The 21,986-nt window shown below is 39.3% G+C and overlaps 1 protein-coding gene across 1 annotated transcript; it reads right to left on the bottom strand.

Moving 5' to 3' along the window:
- Positions 1-669: 669 nt before the first annotated feature.
- Positions 670-1,421, bottom strand: LOC113004744 (protein ANTAGONIST OF LIKE HETEROCHROMATIN PROTEIN 1-like). The gene is made up of 2 exons (XM_039453183.1): positions 1,220-1,421; positions 670-1,136 (listed from the first exon to the last, which is right to left on the bottom strand). Exons 1-2 carry the CDS (start codon positions 1,419-1,421, stop codon positions 670-672), a joined length of 669 nt encoding a protein of 222 aa, XP_039309117.1.
- Between the last annotated feature and the right edge of the window lie 20,565 nt (positions 1,422-21,986).

The raw sequence follows: 21,986 nt of genomic DNA, 5'->3' as shown, positions 1-21,986 counted from the left end.
GTTATGTTCAAGCTACATTTCTAGAATAATAGAATTTAGTCCCTGTAATATTTTTTCAAGAGAATTTTTAGTTGTAATATTTTTATTTTTTGCCTTTTATATTTTCTATATTTATGTCTGAGACATAATGTGATTTTTTTCAAGTCATTAATAATTAATATATAATTTTTTTATTACGATAATTATTTTCCTTGGGCAAGTGTCTTTATTCTTATATCTAGTTATTAAGTGTAATATGTATTTGTTACCAAAGTGTATTTGTTACCAAAACATTTTCATTATATGTCAATATTTTTATATTTATGTTCAAGCTATATTTCTAAAATAATAAATAAAAGTGATTATTAAATATACGAAATATTTATTTTTCTATTTTTAACAAACTTTACACACACATATACACATACATACGTACATCATACATACATACATGTATTATATGTATATCATAAATTGAAAAATTAAAATTAAATACATTATAAAACACTACGTATATTATTAAGGAAAATTGACGTTATATGCCCTCAATGCATGTTCCCTCTGCCATTCCAACTGGCCAATGTTGGAGCAAAAGTAATCTTTTAGAATGTTCCGCTGAGCATCAGCCTTTACTGTAGGATTGTTGGACTCAAGTCGACCAATATCGGTGATTGGCCCTCTGTATACTTCTCAGTTACCTTGAATAACATTTCCATCTATTCCTTCCCTATCCAACATAGATGCAGGGCAGTAGATTCTCTTCAATGGTGCTAAATTCTGTTCAGATATCATCAGAAAATTATGATGACATACAATTGCTTTTACAATATGTTCTGCTGTTTCTGGTGTACAGCACAAATCTCTTCTCAAGATACGCCACCTCGATGACATAATCTCAAACGCATTTTCAATGACACGTCTAGCACGACTGAGTCTGTAATTAAAAATTCTTTCTGCATCTCCAAAATTTCTGTATGTTCTGGCATATGGACGCATCATATGGATGCCAAGTGGGAATGCTTCATCGGCGACAAAAGTAAAGGGAAGGATAACGTCACTGCCAGGAAGCTCCTTTGGAAAAGGGAAATCAATTTCATCTACATCTATAGCCTGACCGAAAGTAGTATTTGCCCACACACCTCCATCATTTTGAGATCCTGCAAAAGTGGTAAAAAAATTACATAAGTTAATATAAAAATGCAAGCTATATTATCTTGATAATTATTGTACAGATACCCACCGTAATCACCAACATCCATCCATGTAAAGCGATATTTAGCATCACATGCAGCCATGAGAATTATAGAAAATCTTTTTTTATAAGAGCTGTAAAATTGAGAGCCAGTTTTTGGAGGGCACTGTATAGAAATATGTTTGCCATCTATGGCTCCGACGCAATTGGGAAATTGCCATTGATTCAAGAAACTTTTAGGTATTTGCATCATAGATTCTCTTGTTAGTGTCTGCAAATATATTGGCTGAAGAGCTTTCCATAAAGCAGTGCAGGTTTCACGAAATACTTTGTGTGCAGTGGAACACCCAATTCTGTAACTCCATGAAGACGTCCTAATTGATGTGCCTCGTGCTAATATTCTTTAAGAAAACAACAGAGAGCTCAGTGGCATAATTAAATTAACATTTGTACTACACAAAAATAGAAAATGTACTTACTCAAGAGTGATGGCTACACGTAACTTTAAAGGCAATGGAGTTCGAATGCTTCTCTTAATTAGATACGGTCACCAAATCACAAATATACTCAAACTGCTGTACATTCATGCGTGTATAATCGAAAAATTCTTCATGGTCTGTAGTTCGTAATTCTCTAAAGAGATTCCTATAAATTCCTTGGTATTCTCGAGGATAATTAATTGGACGCACCCACCAACGTCTAATTCTTTTCTTCTTTACTTGCATTTTTGCAAGCAAAAGCATTAGAAGAATAAGATTCCAACCTTGGGCGCAAACCAAGAAATTTAATAATTCTTCGTCGTCCATTCTTAAAGATTTCACGCGTTAAAGATTTCACCGGCACGATGATAAACCATAAAATAAATTATTCATAGATTATGTATTATATAGAAACGAATACTTTAAATATCGATTCGTGATTGATCAACGTACAGTAACATCTTTCTTCGGAAGGAACAAATTGTGCATGACGATGTTTCTCGGCTTCGTGTGACACAAATACAGAAAGCAAGGAAACAAAAAGCAGAGGGCACAATACAAAATGCAAAAAGCACATTGTAGATCAGACTTAAAGGTGCACCTAAAACAAAAACAAGCATTCAATTTATTATTTCCACTTAATTAATTACTAATAAATTTCTAAAATGAGTTCTTCCAAAGACAAAGAGGATTACAGTGATCCTATTGATTTAAAACAAAAATTAAAAGAAATTAGGAAAAGGGAAAAAAAGCTTACGCGAAAAACTGAAAACATAGAAAATATGATAAAAATATTTACTGCAGCTCTCGCTAATCAAAGACCTCCTTCCGATGCATTTCCAGGGCCGTTCGATATGCCTCCTCCATTTTTCTAATCCCAAGGGAACTCTTGTCCTACTGCTTCAACAGCGGGACCAAGCGCATATACTTTTCCTCCCGTTGCACCGTATTCAAAATCTTATATTAGAGACGCGATCGAAGTTGTACATAAGTACGACGGTTACAATATCCCCGTTTGGCAATTTGCATGTGCCTGCAAAAGAGCAAAAGAAACAGTCCCTCTCTTTGATGAAGCGCATCTCGTTCGATCATTAAGAAATAAATTAACGGGTCATGCTTACTTAGCCCTAGAGGACGAAGTTCACACTACCGTTGATAAATTTTTAAACACCTTAAAGTGCACTTTTGGTTTAGGTAGAACTGCAAATTATTACCGTGGTCAATTAAGTATAATTCATAAAAAAAGCCGCGGAACATATTCTAGATTATATCGGACGTATTAAGGTTATGCGGACCGCCATAATCGAAGGAGATCAAACCACTTTCGACCATCAATTAACAGAGCTAGAAATTGCCTCTGTCGATGCTCTTGTCCTTGAATCGTTTTATGAAGGATTGCCAAGAGAATATCGCGTAGAACTCAAAGCAGAAGGTTGTAATAATTTTGCGGATGCTTGTGCAAAAGTAATTACAATAAGTAAAAGATTGGAGAGAGAGGAAGCTAGGAATAAGCAAGCGCAAAATTCGCATACTACTCCTATAACTAATCAAACTCAATTATTAATTAAAAATTCTACAAACAATTCTAATACACAAGGTAGCACCGAACAAAAAGTTTGCGGATATTGTAAACGCTTCGGGCACCTGATTCAGGAATGTCGAACAAGACAATACCATATTAATAAAAATACTAATAATAATAATTACAGTCAAAATAACAATGATAAAACGGCACCCCAAGCCGGCACTTCGGGAAACGAAGTAAAGGCCTCGGTCATCGGGACGTCCCGAGGCCTAGAAAACCCAAGTCCTATACTCGCGGTGGAAGGCCACCCACTCACCTCATTAAAAATGACAACGGAGACATTCCCTCCATAGAGCTCGAGTCTCCTTCATTTAACGGACCAATTGTCTTTTTAGTAGATACCGGAGCACATCCTAATATAATAAAGAAAGGATGCGTTCACGGCGATACATTAGTCAATATAGACGAAATATTACAATTAACCGGTATTGGTGAAAATGTCACTAATACCTTGGGTTTAATCAAAGGTAATATTTTACAAATTCCAGTAAAATTTCACTTAGTTCCTGACGATTTTCCTATAACTCAACAAGGCATTTTAGGTAACTTATTCTTTCAAGAGCACCATGCCTGTATTAATTACGCACAAAAAAATGTCACTTGGGATAACTATTACTTTCCATTTAAAAAAGACGATACAGTCAAAGTACCTCCACGTACTAACACTGGATTTGTAATCCTAGTATCAAATCCAGAAATCAAAACCGGGTATATTTCCCGACTCCGATATTGTGATGGAGTATACGCCGGAGATTCACTCGTCACCTGCATAAATAATAATGCATATATCTGAATAATAAATACACTCGACCAGGAAGTCAAAGTTCTTATACCTACTTTACGACTCAAGGAAGTCACTCATATAGCAAATAATCCATTTAACTCTCCAGAGCCGGAAAGTGCTCCACAATTCGAAGTAGATTCTTCTGAAAATAAAATTTCTAATTATACCTCATTAAATTCTCATACTACTACTTCAGAAACTTCTATTAATGAAACAATTACAACCAATGATGGTAACAATAATAATGATAGCAATCCTAAGCAAAATAATAATTCTAATGTTACTAATACTAATAATGAATCGTTTTCTCTCACTAATCTCTTTACACACTCTAAAGCATCTTTCGTATGCTCAATTACTAATAATTCTAATCTCCATGCAAAAAGCATCGCGAGCCCATCCGACGGGCTCCTTTCAACAAGAAGAAAGCGCGACTGCCCTCATGAGATCTTCACACAATTCTAACCTAAGCGGCAATCTCACAAATACTCCTACGCTGACATCACAAAATGCTCCAGCTTTCTTCTTAGTGCCATACGCTGTTTAAAAAAGGAGTGCTTCGATGCTGCGTCGATAAAAAAGCATGCTTAGCAATCTGTTAACGCCTAAGGAGGCGCTTCGGTTGCCTCGACGAGGGTTGGGGTAATTCTCGGTTAGCGACTCATGCCGTCACAAAAATCTCGCTCTCTCTCGATGACTTTCATGGCTGGCGGATCGCATCCAAACTCTCTCTGTGAAATTTTTATTGTGCATGCTAGTTTCCTTCAAAGGGAATTAGAGATCTTCAAATGACTATATAAAAGGTGGCAAATTGCAACTATCTACGGAAACCTCCCGCAGTAAGATAAAGAAAGAATTGTTCCAATTCTTTCACCAGGTCAGTAGTTTGTTCGCGAACCACGAGGGACCGACAAACACTTGTCGCCATTTTTCTCATTCGTCTGAAGAACCATGCGGTCTTACAGACAAATTACTGCAAATGCGAACGTTCGTTAGAAGATCTTACGGTCTTACTAATATTCACCTTTTGAAAAGTTTATCTGAGGATTTGCAAGATCCGTCAGACATAATTATCAATCTCTTAAAGTTTTCTAGTCGTTTAGATAATTTCTTGCCACGTGTTTAATCTCGAGATAGAAGTGACGATATCTAGAATCGTTCAAGCGGTCACGTGACTCAAGTTGCGAAGTCTTTTTCTCTTTCTCTTTTCTCCCGGTTACTCGCTCGCCCTCTCTCTCTCTCTGACGAAGTCTCTTTCTCTTTTCTCCCGGTCACTCGTTCATCCTCTCTCTCTTTCTCTAGTTAATATACGTACATCTCTCTCTGTTTCATGTGCATAAATTTATCTTTTGCTGCGTGCAATTGAAAGGATCTCTCTATCTCTTTCTTTCACAAGTGAGGAAGTCTCTCCCAGTCTTTATTTTAATTTTCAGGCGTTCGTGCATAACATTTGAATCAGTCAAGTTTTTTTCTTTTTTTTTTGTTTTCTTTCAGCCTTTATCCTTAACAAAACTTTAGCCGTATTATAATTATTTACATTTTGAGAATTAATATTCATTTTTATTTAAATAAATTATTGTTATTTGCTTTTACTGTGTCTTGTTTCTCTCGCCGCTGCCTCTCTACGAAATAATTTTTACGTTTAAATAAGATTGATTTCAAACATTTTGGTCCTTCGAGCCGTATACGGCACGCACTCCTAAAGATGAGACTCAGCCACATAGAAGCTCGTTTAGAGTAACAACTTTATTTAAAGGATGTTATTTCAAATTCAGTTGAAAATCTCGTAAAAATCGATCTATCAAATGTAACGCCTCAACGCATACGAGCTCGCCTGACCGCGCTTCATGAGACTTGGGAGAAGTTTTTCGTCGTGAACGATGCTATTAATATAGCAATTACAAAATTAAACTCAGACGATAGATTGCAACTACGACGAGATCCGTATTTTTCTGAAAGCATTTACTTAACAACTTATGAATTGTATCTCGAGGCAGTAGAAAAAATGAATTCAATGATCGAGCATGACTTTGAAAGCCTCACTGAGATACCTTCATTTCCGGCTGCTTTTCAAAATTCAAGTATTCCAGTTTTCTTTCAACTTACTCGCCTGCCGCGCATTAATATCTCAAAGTTCAACGGTTCACCTTTCGATTGGTTCTCTTTCAAAGACTTATTCAATTCTCTTATTTTAGCCAATCCTACACCAAGCTCAGTCGAGAAACTGCAATATCTCAAAACAAGTTTAGTTGGATCTGCCTCTCACTTATTAAAAAACACTGCGCTCGCCGCTGATAACTTCCAAAAGACATGGGACGCACTAGTTTCTTTCTACGAGAACAAGCGCCTTCTTGTATATTCTGCTTTACATTCTCTACTTACACTCAAACGTATGACAAAGGAATTGGCTATTGAGATGGAGCAGCTATACCCTAATATTACGCAGATTTATCGCACTCTCAAAACACTAAAGAGCCCTGTTCATACGTGGGACGATGTTTTCGTCTTCATTGCAGTGCAACGACTTGACTCTGAATCTGTCAAGGCTTGGGAGCACCATTTAGGTTCGTCAAAAGATCCGCCTACCTGGACTCAATTCAATGAGTTTCACGGTTTCTTTCTCTCCAAGCCTTTGAAAAATCTCGACCTGGAAAATCTTTCAATTTATTATATCCGACAACGGCAAAATCTCACTTCCAAGGAAAGGTAAAAAATTCTCACTCCTCTAAACCAAATTCTTGTTTTTTTATGCTCCGAGAGTCATTACATTTGCAATTGTCCGCAATATACTGCGAAATCGGTACAGCAACGAATTGCTCTTATTAAACAAAAACAACTTTGTTACAATTGTCTCGGTCAACACAGAGTATCAGCGGGTCACCAAACGTTGTACTAAATGCGGACAAAAACATCATACTACTACTCACCAAAACAAGATTTCTAAAACTATACCGTCAGCTTTTGCAACATCTGCTACTGAAACAAATTCAAAAGAAAATCACGTGCTTCACTCCGCAAATGAACGTCAATCATTTAACAAATCCGTATTGTTAGCGATCGCTCAAGTATCAATTACCAAGGAAAATGGAGAAACCATCCAAGCTCGAGCATTGATTGATCCAGGTTCTGAAATCTCGCTCATATCAGAGCGTCTAGTTCAAATTCTTCACCTTTCAAGAAAGCATTCCTCGATTTCTTTAATCGGAGTTGGTGGTGTTAAGTCCTGCCGCACTAAAGATTCAATTAAATTCACAGTAAGGGCTCATTATGATCATCATTCTGAAGTTTCCATCTCAGCTCATATCCTTCCAAAATTAACTACATCTCTGCTATCTGTTCAAGTTCATCAGCATAACTGGCCACATTTACAAGGACTGACTTTAGCTGATAATACTTATACTACTCCTGGACTTATTGATATCATCTAAGGAGTCGCTGTTTACGTTCGCATACTTGAGGACGGCATCGCTCGAGGCGATGAAAATTCACCTATCGCCCAACGCATCAGACTTGGATGGATTGTCTCCGGCCCTACTGGTCCTTACGCAGAAAGAAAAGCCGTTCACAGATATCATATCGCAGTTGATAATGAGCTTCATAATCTTCTTAAATCTTTTTGGAGACTCGAAGAGATGTTACCACTGACTTCTTCATCCTTATCCATCAGTGAACAAGCCTGTAAACAACATTACAAAAGGACACTCACGTGATTCGCAAGGAAGGTACATCGTTAGACTTCCGTTCAAACGATCGGCAACTGAATTAGGAAATTCAAGGACTCGAGTGCTTAAGATCCTTACTCATTTTTTTAAAAAATTGTCTAATGATCCCACTCTCTCAAAGGCTTACTCTGAGTTTTATCAGAATACGAAAAGTTGGATCACATGAGATTGGTTCCTGCTTCTCAACCAGTTCCTGACCTGGTTTATTATCTCCCTCATCACGGAGTCATTCGAGAGAGTAGTATAACCTCTAAACTAAGAGTTGTTTTTAACGGCTCCAGTCGCACTTCTACTGACATTTCACTTAATGACCTTCTGTACACTGGAGCAAAACTAAAAACATACGTATTCGATGTCTTGTTATACTTCCGACAATCCCGGTACAATTTCTCTTGTGACATTGAGAAAATGTATCGGCAAATTTGAGTGCACCAAGACGACTAGACCTTTCAACGCATTCTATGGATGAATCAAAATCAGGATATTATCGATTATCAAATTACAACTGTAACTTATGGACTCGTCTGCGCTCCCTTTTTAGCGTTACGCACTTTTGCCCAACTTATAAAAGACGAAGGCGCAAAATTCCCGCTAGCCATTTCTCCTTTAACTCACGGACAATATGTAGATGACATATTTGTCGGTGCTGATTCAAAAGCTCAAGTCCAAGAAGTTGTTAAACAGGTAGATTCTTTACGCAAGGCTGGCCACTTTCTACTGCAAAAATGGACCAGTAATCACACAGAAATTTTCCAATCGATTCCCCCTGAGAGACATGCTAATTCTATGCTCGTACAATTTGATAAATCTCCTGTGATTCATGTCTTAGGACTGAACTGGAATCCTTCTACAGATACTTTCCATTTTTCCGTTACTGCCTCAATACCAACAGTCTTAACCAAACGGAATATTTTATCAACTATTGCCCGAATATTCGATCCACTTGGATTACCTTCTCCTGTTATCATTACAGCCAAAATCTTTATTTAGGAACTCTGGTCCATCAAGCTTGGCTGGGACGATTCTTTGCCTTCACGTATTGTAACGAAATGGACTCAATCTGTCGAACTTCTTCAGGACATACCAAAGTTAAAATTCGCACGGTGGATTTATTTCAATTCTGAGCATTCTCTTGAGATTCACGGATTCTGTGACGCTTCCGAAAGGGCTATGTGCGCGGCCATCTATCTCCGGTCCGTTAATCAACATAGAGAGGTTACTACTCAATTAATCTGTTTCAAAACAAAGGTTGCGCCTCTAAAAAGGATAACTATCCCACGTCTGGAACTCGCTGGAACTGTGCTTATAACCAAACTCACCTTTCGCGTTTTACAAATTTTGAAGCCTAAGGAAAGCTCTATTTTTCTTTGGACCAATTCCGCTGTAGCCTATACGTGGATTAATAATCACTCTTCTAGATGGAAGGATTTCGTACACAATCGAGTTTGCTACATTCACGAGACTTCACCTCAGGCAACGTGGAAATTTGTACCCGGAGTAGACAACCCAGCCGATTGTGCCACAAGAGGCTTTTCACCTTGTGAATTGATTAAATACACGAATTGGTGGTCCGGACCAACTTGGCTTGCTCAAGATTCTGCCATATGGCCCCAAGCAGTGCTAATTGTACCTCAAAGGGAAAATCTTGAAGAACGTCCAAATCTAGTTCACATTACAAAGGTCAGCCATCCCAAACAGTGGGATCTCATATATAAATACTCCAGCCTTACTCGATTACTGCGCATTACAGCCTTATGCCTCAGAGCTATATCTCACTTCCGAAAGGCCGCAATAGCAATCTCAAACACACCTCTCACTACTCAAGAATTAGAAAAGGCACGAACTTATTCTATCAAAAGCACTCAACAATCATGGTTCAATCAAGAACATAAAATACTATTTCTCGGTCACGCTTTTCCTGGTTCTAATCATCTTATCCGTCTCACTCTCTTTTTAGACTCAGATGGCTTTCTCCGAATAGGGGGTTGTCTTCAATATTCTCTCCTATCTGAAAGTAGCAAACATCCGATAATTCTACCTCAACACTCTCCCTTAACTTCCTTAATAATTGCGGATGCTCATCAATGCACTATGCATGGAGGCGTTCAAAGCACTCTCTCGTTCATTCGAGATACCTATTGGATAATTGGAGGACGAGCACCAGTCCGATCCTTTATCATAAAATGTATTTGTTGTGCTTGATATAGGCAAAACCGAGTTAAGCAAATTATGGAACAACTCCCTCGTGAAAAAGTGACTCCGTCTCGCCCATTTTTAAATTCAGGCGTCGATTATGCTGACCCACTATACATCAAGTATTGGAAAGGAAAAATCTCAAGAACATACAAGGCTTGGATTTCCCTGTTTGTATGTCTGTCAACATCCGCAGTTCATCTTGAGCTTGTCACGGACTGTACTTCCGAAGCCTTCCTTGCTGCGTTTAAGCGCTTCACTTCCAGACGAGGAATTTGTGCGACTCTTACCAGTGACTGCGAAACAAATTTAAAGGGGGCTGATGTCGAGCTCAAAAATCTTTTTAGCGCTGCCTCTAAGGAAGCCGGTAAACTCGCTTCATTATTCGCTAATGACGGTACTCAATGGAAGTTCAACCCTCCCTCAGCTACAAATTTCGGTGGAAAATGGGAAGCGGGAGTGAAGTCAGTAAAACAGCATATCAGAAAAGTCATTGGAACGCACCTATTAACCTATGAAGAGATGTCAACTTTTCTGACACAGGTAGAAGCTGTTTTAAACTCTCGACTTCTCTGTCCTATGACGGATGATCCGGACGATTTACACGTCCTAACACCTGCACACTTTCTAGTTGGACATTCGTTGTCCACTATTCCTGAGCCTTCGCTTGAAACCATCAAAGTTTCACATCTTTCTCGCTGGCAATTGACTTGACAAATGCTCAAAAGCTTCTGACGTCATTGGTCTAAAGAGTGTCTACAACGTTATCTAGCAATGTACAAATGGAATAAAGAAAATCCTCCACTTCCTGAAGGCGCTCTTGTTCTCGTGGTAGATGAGCGATATCCTCCGTCTAAATGGCCTATAGGTTGAGTTCTCACTTGTCATCCAGGCAAGGATGGAAAAGTTCGCGTAGTCACAGTCCGTACTCAAACCTCGACTTTTACTCGACCTCTTGTGAAGCTCTGCCCACTTCTGATCTCTACCTCCTCTCTGTAATTCATTCATTAACCAATTGTTAATGAAGGCTGGCGGAAATGTTTAAAAAAGAAGCGCTTCGATGCTGCGTCGTTAAAAAAGCATGCTCAGCAATCTGTTAACGCCTAAGGAGGCGCTTCGGTTGCCTCGACGAGGGTTGCGGGTAATTCTCGGTTAGCGATTCATGCCGTCACAAAAATCTTGCTCTCTCTCGATGACTTTCATGGCTGGCGGATCGCATTCGAACTTTTCTCTACTGTGAATTTCTATTGTGCATGCAAGTTTCATTCAAAGGGAATTAGAGATCCTCAAATGACTATATAGAAGGTGGCAAATTTCAACTATCTACGGAAACCTCCCGCAGTAAGATAAAGAAAGAATTGTTCCAATTATTTCACCAGGTCAGTAGTTCGTTTGCGAACCACGAGGGTCCGACAAACACCTGTCGCCATCTTTCTCATTTGTCTGAAGAACCATACGGTCTTACAGACAAATTACTGCAAATACGAACGTTCGTTAGAAGATCTTACGGTCTTACTAATATTCATCTTTTGAAAAGTTTGTCTGAGGATCTGCAAGATCCGTCAGACATAATTATCAATCTCTCAAAGTTTTCTAGTCGTTTAGATAATTTCTTGCCATGTGTTTAATCTCGAGATAAAAGTGACAATATCTAGAATCGTTCAAGCGGTCACGTGACTCAAGTTGCGATGTCTCTTTCTGTTTCTCTTTTCTCCAGATTACTCGCTCGGCCTCTCTCTCTGACGAAGTCTCTTTCTCTTTCCTCCCGGTCACTCGCTCTCCCTCTCTCTTTTTCTAGTTAATATACGCACATCTCTCTCTGTCTCAAGTGCATAAATCTATCTCTTGCTGCGTGCAGTTGAAAGGATCTCTCTATTTCTTTCTTTCACAAGTGAGGAAGTCTCTCCCAGTCTTTATTTTAATTTTCAGGTGTTCGTGCATTACATTTGAATTAGTCAAGCTTTTTTTTTTTGTTTTCTTTCAGCCTTTATCCTTAACAAAACTTTAGTCATATTATAATTATTTACATTTTGAGAATTAATATTCATTTTTATTTAAATAAATTATTGTTATTTGCTTTTACTGTGTCTTGTTTCTTTCGCCGCTGCCTTTCCACGAAATAATTTTTACGTTTAAATAAGATCGATTTCAAACATACTCACAAAAGATAAAACGATTCATTCAATACAAAATCATGCAATTCCAGTTATAAATACTAAAGAAATTGCTATCATTAAAAATAAAGAAAATAAATTTAATGCTATTACCATTGCCGGAAATTATAAGATTAAAGCTTAATAAAAAACCCGAGAATTTTGAAATAAATAATTTTAAAATAATTTCAGATAGAATATCAATTATTTTGCAATCATTAAGATTAGAACATTTAACTTCTCTTGAGAAAGAAAACATTATCACCTTAGTAAAAAATAATTCTAATAGATTTTATATACCAAATGATTATCTTAACAAAACTCACGTTGTATCTCATAAAATATTAACAACAGATAACATATCGATACATACGAAGCTATATCGATTTCCCCCAATACACAAGGAGGAAATAAATCGTCAAGTAAATCAACTTGTATCATAAGATATGCTTCCTTCTAATTCTCCGTATAACTCGCCAATTTGGATAGTGCCGAAAAAACCTGATTCCATGGAGAACAAGCAATGACGAATGATCATTGACTATAGACGATTGAATGAAAAAACAATCGGAGATGCATATCTACTACCAAATATATGTGATATCATGGATCAATTGGTCGGTTCATGATCATGGGCGGTTCTAAGTATACGTCTATACTTGATTTAATTAGAGGATTCCGTCAAATACCAATGGACTTTGCCAATGTTCATAAGACAGCCTTTTCTACACCACATGGACAATATGGTGTAGAATATGAGTTTGCTAGAATGCCTTTTGGTTTAAAAAACGCCCCAGCCACCTTTCAGAGATTGATGGATGAAGTACGAACTGGCTTACAAGGGGTCGAATTATTTGTATATATGGATGATATCATAGTATATGCGAACTCATTAGAAGAACACAATGTAAAGATATATAAACTAATGGAACGGTTACGATCAGCTAATTTGATGCTTCAACCAGATAAGTGCAAATTTCTTCGCCACGAAGTAGCTTATTTAGGACATATTATCAGAGAAAACGGAGTAAGATCTGATCCACAAAAGGTCTCCGCTGTAAAAAATTTTCTAATACCCACAAATATTAAAAACATCTGACAATTTCTTGGTTTAGCCGGTTATTATCGTCGCTTTATTTCAGACTTTTCAAAAATTGCAAATTCACTATCAAATTTATTAAAAAAAGATGTACTTTTTGTATGGAATAATACACAAGAAGCATTTGATACCTTACGCGAATTATTATGTAAAGAACCGATTTTTCAGTATCCAGATTTTAATCGTACTTTTATATTAACAACAGATGCATCAAACTTTGCAATCGGCGGTGTATTAAGCCAGGGAGAAATAGGCCATGACCTTCCAATTGCCTATGCCTCCAGAGTATTAAATTCAGCTGAAAAAGATTACTTTACAATAGAGAAAGAACTTTTAGCTATAACATATTGCACTAATCATTTTTGTCCATATCTCTATGGTAAAAAGTTTACTTTAGTAACAAATCACCAACCGTTAATTTGGTTACATCGTGTCAAGATACTACATCTAGACTCGCACGTTGGCGTTTAAAATTAGAGGAATACGATTACAATATTGTTTATAAAAAAGGAACGTAAAAGAATAACGCGGATGCATTATCCAGAAATCCCGTTATTCCTAAACCGATATTTTATTCGGTAATTCCTATATGAAAAAAATCTCGTTTTGAATTTTAAACTCATGAAATTCGGCATGCTCTTAGTACTCTATTTTCAAACGATGCCGAATCTGAAGATGAACTTCCACACATAGAGCCTGCTCAAAGGCCAGTAAAAGGAACAAAACGGAAACGGAGTCGCCTTCCAGGTTCTGAAAAATTAGGCGCACCATCTTCATCGTGATATAATTTACGATCACAAAAACCTCTCGAAATAATAGAAATAATAGAAATTTTAGACGAAGAAAATGAACAAGATTTTCAAAAATTTTCAGAGCTTGAGCAAGCACCTCCTCAAATATCCTCTTCATCTGAACCTATAGATGCAATAACTCCGGATGAAATGATTCGTTCAGAGTCGGCTATCATTCCACAATCATCTTTGTGTATTCCGTCACAAACAACTACACCTGAACTGCTCACATCAGAATTTTTATCGCGATACAAATTAAGACTGCAGAAACAAACGGAAATAATTGAAATTTTTGACGAAGAGCACGAAGACATGCAGAATTTAAATTTCGAAGAGAAGCCACCTCAACTACCGGTACCACCAGAGCTTTCACCCTCTGATTCTGAATCAATAGATTCCGAACCTGACATCGATCCTGAACCAATATTAATGTACTATGTAAAATTCAAGAAAACCCACTGTCATTACTTCACAGAAACGATCACTTTGTCGCATTAACCACAGCGGACATGCAACCTTTTGACAACGGAGTCGTCGAGCTTCGTAACGCTGAAAAATTACCACCTTTCGATCAATTAATGCTTGGAAGAGCACGCGTCGACTTTTTAAGTCATAATAATAAACATATAACTATTCTACCAGTGAAAGAACGAAAACATATTCATATGGATATTGAAATATTAAAAGATTGTTTTAGCTCTCTCTTAGACGTAATTATGGTATTCAATTTATCTTCAGTTAGCCTACGGAAAACAGAAACATTAAATTCAATATCTTGGAAAATTATAGAAACTTTAATAAATGCACTAGCGGAACAACCAATTACTATTAACATTTGTCACGGTTTAATTACTCCTCCAGTGGAAGAAAGATTTAACATAATTCGCGAACACCATAAATTAGCAATTGGTGAACATAAGGGAATTACAAAAACGTATCAACTTATTAAAAAACGCTATTATTGGCCCAACATGAAAATTCAAGCACAAAATTTCATTAAACAATGTAACGCTTGTCAAATGCGAAAACTTGTTAGACAAAAGACTAAACAACCAATGATACTTACTGACACACCTGGTCGAGCTTTTGATAAAGTTGCTCTTGACATAGTAGGACCTCTCAAAACTACGAATGTGGGAAATACTTATATCCTCACGATGCAGGACTTATTAACAAAATATTCTATATACGCTCCCTTATCAAGTATTAGCGCTGAATCTACAGCGACCGCTTTTGTTAATTACTATATTTGCCGATTCAGTTGTCCACATAGCATTCTTACTGATCAAGGTAGAAATTTTATGAGTCAAGTCATGAAAAACATTACAAAAAAATTTCGAATTCAACACTTTCGTACTACCGCTTATTATCCTCAGTCAAATGGATCACTTGAAAGATCACATATGGTTCTAATCGGAATATCTAAGATGTTTTGTACAAAAACAAGAAGAGTGGGATATACATATCAAAAGAGCCAGCTTCTCATATAATACTTCAGTGCATGAAGGTACCGGATATACTCAACATGAATTAATTTTTGATACACCAGCACAAATTCCCTCTAGTTTTAATACAGAACCTGATCCTGAAACATACTCTCATCATCTCACTAATTTCTTTAACGAAATTAAAAGATTACAACGAAAAGCAAAAGGTAATTTAGAAAAGACTAAACAAAAATTTAAATAGAATTATGATAGATGCGTTAATCCTGTGACATTTCATCGTGGTGATAACGTTTTCTTGATCAATGATCTTAAGACAGGCAAATTCTCTAACGAATATCTTGGGCCTTATCACATACTTGAGGTGATGAATAATGACAATGTAACTCTTGAAATAAGAGGCACTACCCGAGTAGTGCGCTCTAACAAACTCAAAAAAGCCTATATTAGAGAATCCAAATAAATTATTTTTTTTGTTACAGATGATTTTAATTTATTTAACATCGATCATCTTGATCTGCCCAACTGACGCCCTCATGAGATATGATTGTAATGGGCCTCACCCAAATGGTACACTCATATCATTACTCGAGATGGAAGAATGTACAACGAGGAGAGGACCATGCTCCATGGAGCGCAGATTGAACTTATCCAACTTCCTACATACGCTAAAGTCAGCGTTCTTTCCTGTCGAGTCGAATATGAAGAAACTATCCACGATAATAGAAAATTGCAATCTAACTATCCTATTAAAACACGCCGATCTTATTCGCAAGTTGAACTAAGTGAGTGCGTACACATGCATAATTATGGAGAATTTAAATTTCATAATATAACTTTCAAAAATTTAAAAATAGATCTTACCAATAGTAAATTGCTACGCATTAGCAATTGCGACCTATTTTTCGTACTCGCCAGGCGCAGGAGAGTACGCCCAATAAAAAGGGAAAGGAGGGCGGTAATCGGAAATCTCTCAACGTAATTAGTAATTGGGCGCCAGGCGCGATCTCTCGCACCACTTCACAAAGAGCGGTAAATACGTGACACGGCAAGATGAATATCGCTGCCCGCGGCCGGCTCCGCAAGTGGTAGAGGGGCGCAGTTCTTAAGTGTAGTGGGGAAGGGGAGGGAAACGCAATCACAACGCCATGGGTAATTTTAACAATAATAAGTAATATATTTTAAAATACTCAGAGACACGGTGAACGAGTACCGGGAATTTACAGAAGTTACGCAGTTGCACGCGGTACTGGGTCTCTTAGAATAATCGGGATGATAGAAACTTAACGGACGAGACGGATCAACGCGATTGGCACGTGAAATAACGGAGACGCAATCTCGCTACTCGGAAACGTCCCAAAGAAAATCGAGAGATCACCAAACCGCAGTACACATCGGGACGGGACAAATTACAAAATACGCGGCACGACAATTACGACAACATAACAACACGCGGCGCGACAATGACCATCACGTGAACTTGCACGGCACGAATACTACTCTCCTCGCACCTAAAATCCGCACGGGCGTCACGCCCCCGACGACAGTACTCACTCGCGACTAATAATCCGAGCAATTATCTCGCGGTCTTTCAATCGCCGGCAGCTCCCGCGGCAACTCCGCGGCGTTGCAAATCTCGCGGAGACCAAAAGGTATCGCGCCTCGCCGGGATCGAACCGCGCGAATTCCACACACCGAGCGATCCCGCTCTTACAAAAAAAACTCTACGACGGGTTCGGTCGGAGTACAATCCTGCTCCGAAATCCCCCGGTACGGTACGGTACGGTACGAGAATTCTTAATACTACGGCTCGATACGAAACGACAATTCACAATTACGCGGCACAAAGCGATATGCGATTTTACTTACAATCTAGACGATATGCGTGACTGTCGGTGTCCGTACCCCGAGAGGGACTCAACGATACTTGAGCTGCGGTCGATCACGCTAGACGTGTCGTCACTTCGGCACAGTTAATTACTCGCGGGAGGCACCGCTTACTTAAATGCGGTATACGGTATGACTACGGGAAATGCGCGGAGATCGACCCTCACTCAAGGACTTAACTTACGGTTACCGGAGCGGCGGCTTACAATGAGATATCGGTAGGCGATGGATCGGTGGCTTTTGGGCTGTACCTCTCGTTACGGTGGCGCACACGACAGTGATAAGCCGATCCGCGCTTTCCGGCTCGTCGGGCTCCGCCGAATTTCCTCGTGACGTCACAACGTCCCTTTTCGCTGATTTCGCCGATGATTGGTTCGCGTTCCCACGCGCATCCTTCTCGCTCCTAGCGGTAGTCTTTCTTGAGCGGTCGGTAGTGCGTCCTTCTCCCTTGCTCTGGTACTCGCGATTCGTCCTCTCGCTTTCCCTTGGTGCTCCGCGCCGTTGTCACGTTGTGTGGCGACTGCCGCTCAGCGGTCGGCGGGACGGACGGGACGTTCCGAAATCTTTCTCGGCGTTGACGCTCCAAGTTCGACTTCTCCCTGCTGCGGTCGTCGGGCTGGCCAGGCCTTTGACGGCATTCTCCGGAATGATGGCTCAGCGGCCTGCAGTCCGCTGGTTTTATTTGGAGGCTCCTCCGGCAAGATTTGCTACAATAAAGGATGGCGTTAATACAAGTGGTGTTCGGGAAGATAGGCGGTAGTAATAAATAGGCGGAACCGCGATTTAGCTTTCCGGCGCGGATTCGGCGGCGGTGCGTCTTCCGTCGTTCCTTCGCCTTCCTCGTTGACGCCTCCGTTCGGATCTTCGTCGGGCACACACAATTCGCACTGCCGTCCGCTCGGGTTTCGCTGATTCGGGTACGCCTTAACGCTCTTAACAAGATATACGTGACGGTACAAAGAATAAAAAAAAACATACGGATAATTAAAATTAAACAGCGGTAAAATGCGGTATTTCAACGGGGTTTTTGCGTCTCTGTCTCCCTCCCGGGGGAGAGAGAGGCGCAATCCAGGGTAACCTCCACGGCCTTATCGCTCTCCGGGACGGCGCTGCGGAGCGTCACGTCACAACTCCCCCGCCCCAGAGAGGCCGTGGAGAATCAAGTCCGGCCGCCACTCCAGCACCTCCGCCGAGCTTCGTCCTCGCTCGGCCTCCAAGGCGGTAACGCGATGTCCTTCTGCTCGGGGAACTTGATCAGTACGCCGAAAACCTGCGTCCCTCCCCATTCCCGGCGCGACCCTCGCGCGCCCCGACCGCGTCCGGCCGACTCCGTTCTTCGCTCCAGCGTGCGCCGTCGGAGAAGGGTGGGACGAATACGAAAAAAGGACAGGCATAGATAGAGAGGACCCACACAACTATATTGTCTTCACTCCTTACAATTAGACATATAAAAAAACTAAAATACTTTATCCCTTATAATAAGCAAAACGAACAAGATACTTTTTAGTGTAATGAGAACAGAGCGGAAAAGATTCGTAAGAGTATTACGGGGGGAGGGGGGGGGACGAGGGACGGTAGTGGGGTTTTGTCTCTCGGTGCGGGTTCGGTAGGGGTCCTAAGCGTCATCTCGCCGTGGCCGCCTCCAATACTCCTGCTCGTGGTCCTCCTCCTCCGGTTCGGCGTGGGCGGCCTCTGCCAGCCGTTGGCGGTCGCGCGGTCCCCTGGGCGCGCTTGCTGGGTCCATCCGACGGTACGTCGGGCATGTTCTTACTGTCACGCTCCTCTCCCCGCAGCCATAGCAGAAACCCTGCATGCGGGAGAGGTCGCATTCGGCCTAAGCGTGGAGTCGGGACCCGCAATTCCAACACGCGCCCGCGCCGCGCAGGAGCACCGTTGGTGGTGAAGAGCCCATGGCTCTCCGGTCCACTGTTTTGCGGGCTCCTGCTCTTTCCGGCTCCCGGCTGGTTGCCCCGAGGGGATTCGGCTCCAGGATCTGAGAGCCGGTGTCCCGGGAGCGAGGGAACTCGGTTATTCTGGATCTATTTTCCCTCTCTGGGATGAACCTCCAACGGTGGGCCTCCTCCATCCTGTCCCACAGGTCCGTCCAGAAGCCTGGGTCTCTCTTCTCAATGAACCGCCATCCTGCTCGATGGCTGTAATAGAATCGGCGGGAAATCCGCCGTAGGTCGCGGTCATTCATTGCGGGACACATCTAGGGGTCGGTAGGCGGAGTCAAACATGGTTTGAGGTCTTGAACATGACTCTTTCTTGCGGGTGTCCCGTCCAGCCGCTCTAACTCGTAGACCAGTGCTCGGAATTAGTGGCACTTTTCGAGCCGATTTCCGAGGCGACGCCTACTGTCTCCCCTCGAGCCCCTCACTCCGCTCGCGGGCCTACAGCCGAGCTGCCGGCCGCACGTCAAATGTTGTGGCTCAGGAGCGTAGAGCGTCCCTTGTAAAAGAAATAGCCTAGGGCCTAGAACCTAGAAATAATTATTATTTTTATAAATAATTATATAAAAATTTAATATTAATGTATGTAATATATACATACAATATAAATAATTATATAAAAATTTAATATTATTGTATGTAATATATACATACAATATAATATACATATATTATAATAATATATTTCCAAAATATATAATTAAAAAATTAAAATTTGAAATTAAAATCTAAACAATAGCTTTCCACATTACCCATGAGGTACTATTGAGAATGCGTTTTTTTTTAAGTGGTTTCCCCAGTAGGCCTAATCCACTAAAAAAATAACTAATTGTAAGATAATGTAAAATGTGGTTTAGCACATCATATGTGTCTTTGGCAGACATGATGTCCTCTGCGGACAATGTTTCTTGTCAACATAATGTCTAAACACGATGTCTCCTATAGACATGATGTCGTATACAACGATTGATTACACGGGAGTCCAAAATCACTTTTCTTATTCCGCTATACTCTATGATTTTCTGGGTCGTTTACACGATTCTACTAAGGATAATATATCTACAGAAATTTTTGAAGAACTAGCTCGCATGAGTGAGGACAATGATGCATCGTTCAAAGAAGAACGTTTATCCGTTTTTATAAATTTCATTTTTGAAAAAGAACGTTCACACAAATATGTGGACCCAAACATAGAGAAAATTCGCAGACCAAAAATTTTAAGACGTGGATAACGCGATGCATCTAAAATTTTAAAAAATTCGATTCCTTTTTCTAATCGCGCTTGTAAAGTAATATCGGACTGCAAATCACAAAGTTCTTCTTGAAATTCGAGACTTTGTTCTTGGATTTGCACAGTGAGAGGATTCTCAAAAAGTATGAAATCTCTTTTTAGTATTTCAAAATCACTAAAACGCTTATTAAATTGAATGATTAAGGAATCAATTAAATTAATGTGATTTTTGAAATTACATTTTGTGTCATGTTCTTCAAAAAGAATCTGACAAGAAGGAAAAAAGTGAAAAATATTATTTTCTAGATGATTTTTAAATAATTGCAATTTTTTACGAAAAGAATCTACATGACTAAAAAATTGCGAAATGATTTGGTCTGTCTTTTGCAACTTTAGATTTAAAATATTTAATTGATTAGTTATATCAGTAATTAGGGCAAGTTCACACAACGAGTCTAAATCTTCAAAAAAATATTTAAATTCATTACATTTTTCAGGTAATTGTTCTTGCAAGAAAAGGAAGATCTCTTTTCTTATTGCAAAGAACTTCTCTAAACATTTTCCTGCACTGAGCCATCGAACTTCACAATGTAAAGGTACATCTTTATAAATAGCATTATGTTCCTCGAGAAAGTGTTGAAACTTTCGATGGGAGAGGAATTTGTTACCACCTTTAATTAAATTTGTAATTTTTGTTAAAGTTTGCATTGCCGTGGATAGTTTAACATCTCTCCCACATAATGCTTCTTGGTGAATTATGCAATGCATAACAGGAAATTTTAAATCTCGTTGTTTTAACTGCCCGAAAAATCCATTTTTGGAACCAATCATTGCTTTTGCGCCATCAGTAACGATAGCTGAACATTTAGAAAAATCGATACCAAATTTTTGCAATGTTTTATTAACAGCATTGAAAATATCTCTACCTGTTGTTCTATTATGTAGTGGGACAAAATCTAAGAGCTCCTCAACATGTGAAAAATCATTTTGAACGATTCGAGCAAAAATATTCAATTGACTCACATGTCGTATATCGGTGCTCTCGTCGAGACATAATGAAAAAAAAGCACAAGATTCTAATAAAGATTTTAATTTTGTTTCTAATGAAGAAGCAATATCACCTATTCGAGATTTAACTGTCTTGTCACTTAAAGGAATGCTAGCAGCTTCTTCAATAGTCATTGAATTTCCAAACGATTCCACTGCAGCGATTAGACATTCCTTTATAAATTTCCCTTCACAAAATGGTTTCGAATTTTTCGCGATAAGATTAGAAATAGCATACGATGCTGTAACTGCTTTTACCGAGCATGTAGCATTTTCCATGTGAGAATCCGGAGTATGACTTTGAAGATACATTTCTTTTAATCCCGCAATTACATTTGATTTTTCCTCGCCCACATAGTGTGAATATTCATTTGAATGTTTAGAATTAAAATGTCTATAAACTATAAATTTTTTTACGACAAGAGGTTGAAAACCACATAAAAGACA

The sequence above is a fragment of the Solenopsis invicta genome, chromosome 8 (genome assembly GCF_016802725.1).
Source record: "Solenopsis invicta isolate M01_SB chromosome 8, UNIL_Sinv_3.0, whole genome shotgun sequence".
Classification (NCBI taxonomy): domain Eukaryota; kingdom Metazoa; phylum Arthropoda; class Insecta; order Hymenoptera; family Formicidae; genus Solenopsis; species Solenopsis invicta.
Note: the sequence above shows the minus strand (reverse complement) of the source record. Positions and strands in the feature narration are given on the sequence as shown.